The sequence below is a fragment of the Penaeus monodon genome, chromosome 34 (assembly GCF_015228065.2).
Source record: "Penaeus monodon isolate SGIC_2016 chromosome 34, NSTDA_Pmon_1, whole genome shotgun sequence".
Taxonomy (NCBI): Eukaryota; Metazoa; Arthropoda; class Malacostraca; order Decapoda; family Penaeidae; genus Penaeus; species Penaeus monodon.
The window spans coordinates 23,793,416-23,794,744 of NC_051419.1; the positions used below are offsets into that span (position 1 = coordinate 23,793,416).

Sequence of the window (1,329 nt, forward strand, 5' to 3'; positions counted from 1 at the left end):
GTTTCATGCACCTTTCTGTGAAATATATTATCAACATTAGAAGCTAAAATTTCATATTTCTATATTATTTATTTGCTAAACTTTACATTATAGATATATAGTTTTGGTGTGCTTTTATTTGTATGTTCTTACCTGCCCATCAAAGTTCCCCCTCTACATTCACAGACACAAAACGCACTCAGGATCATGTACCCTCTCCGGAATCTCCGCCGGCAAAGAAGAAAAAGAAAAAGAAGTGTCTATTGACGCCTCCCTCAGCACCGGCCCCTGAACCTCCTCCCACTGTGCCCTCCACTCCCCTCACCTCTTCAGCCTGGCTTGCCCCTACACCTGCCCTCACCAGTACACACTCTCCCACACACCAGCCGACTACCCTGCCTGTCAACTCCTCCCCGCAGACACTGCCACCACCTCTGCATGTATCCTCGCCTGTGGCCCAGCCACTACCCCTTAAGGTGGCTGTTCCAGTGACTGACCCAGAGAAGGGCACCACCAAGACTGGCTGGCTCCAGATTGTATCGTCCATGCGGCAGGGGCCTCCAGGGGAACAAGGACCACCTGACCCGGTCACACCCACTCAGCCTCGCTCGCACCATACCAAGAAGAACAAATGCTCACCAAAGGCCACTGCTCTGGACTCTTATGCTGGACAGTTTCTGCAGGTGAGAACACCTCTAGTGTAGAGAGCCATTTAGGAGATGAAATTTAGTAGTTTTGTGTTTTCCATATATTGTATAAGAGGTTTGGTGAATCTAAAAGTATTAGATTGATTTTATTGAAGTGTCCTGGCAGTTTTATATTTCTAACAGTCAGAACATTTCCCCTTCATTATTAAGAATTTATGTATGCATAATACCACATAAATAACATATGAATTCTTTTCACACACCTAATCTTTTCTATTGCCTTAAAAGATTATTTCTCTTTTCCCCCCCATAAAACCCACAGACGGAAATCAAGGAAGAGATCAAAGATGAACCAGTAACAGTGCCGCTTGGACCCGATGACCCACTTGAGGAAGATGAGAATAGCTGGGAGGATCAGGAAGGTGGTGAGGAGGCGGGTAAGGAGACCATGTACCGCAAGGTGACTGGGCTTCACCCTCCCCCTCCTGGCCTCCATCCTGTGGTGTCCAGCAGTGGATTGACACATTCGACACCTGTCTTGCCACTGGGCCTCTTTCGTGTTGGCTCCTATGCTGTGGTGAGGGTTTGATTTGTTTTGTAGGTGGATTTTATTACCTATTTTTTAACTTGCATTTCATTTGCTGTGGGGAATATTTATGAAGAATTAACAAACTATGATTATTTCCTCCTGATTTCCCAAAGA

General features: G+C 45.7%; 1 protein-coding gene across 1 annotated transcript in view; it reads left to right on the forward strand.

The window, feature by feature from the left end:
* LOC119594857 (actin cytoskeleton-regulatory complex protein pan1-like) overlaps nt 1–1,329 on the forward strand; it is a 23,130-nt gene that overhangs the window by 8,248 nt on the left and 13,553 nt on the right. Inside the window, exons 6-7 of the mRNA XM_037943939.1 lie at nt 166–662; nt 949–1,203. Coding sequence (XP_037799867.1) covers nt 166–662; nt 949–1,203 — 752 coding nt within the window. The remainder of the gene's footprint in view (nt 1–165; nt 663–948; nt 1,204–1,329) is intronic.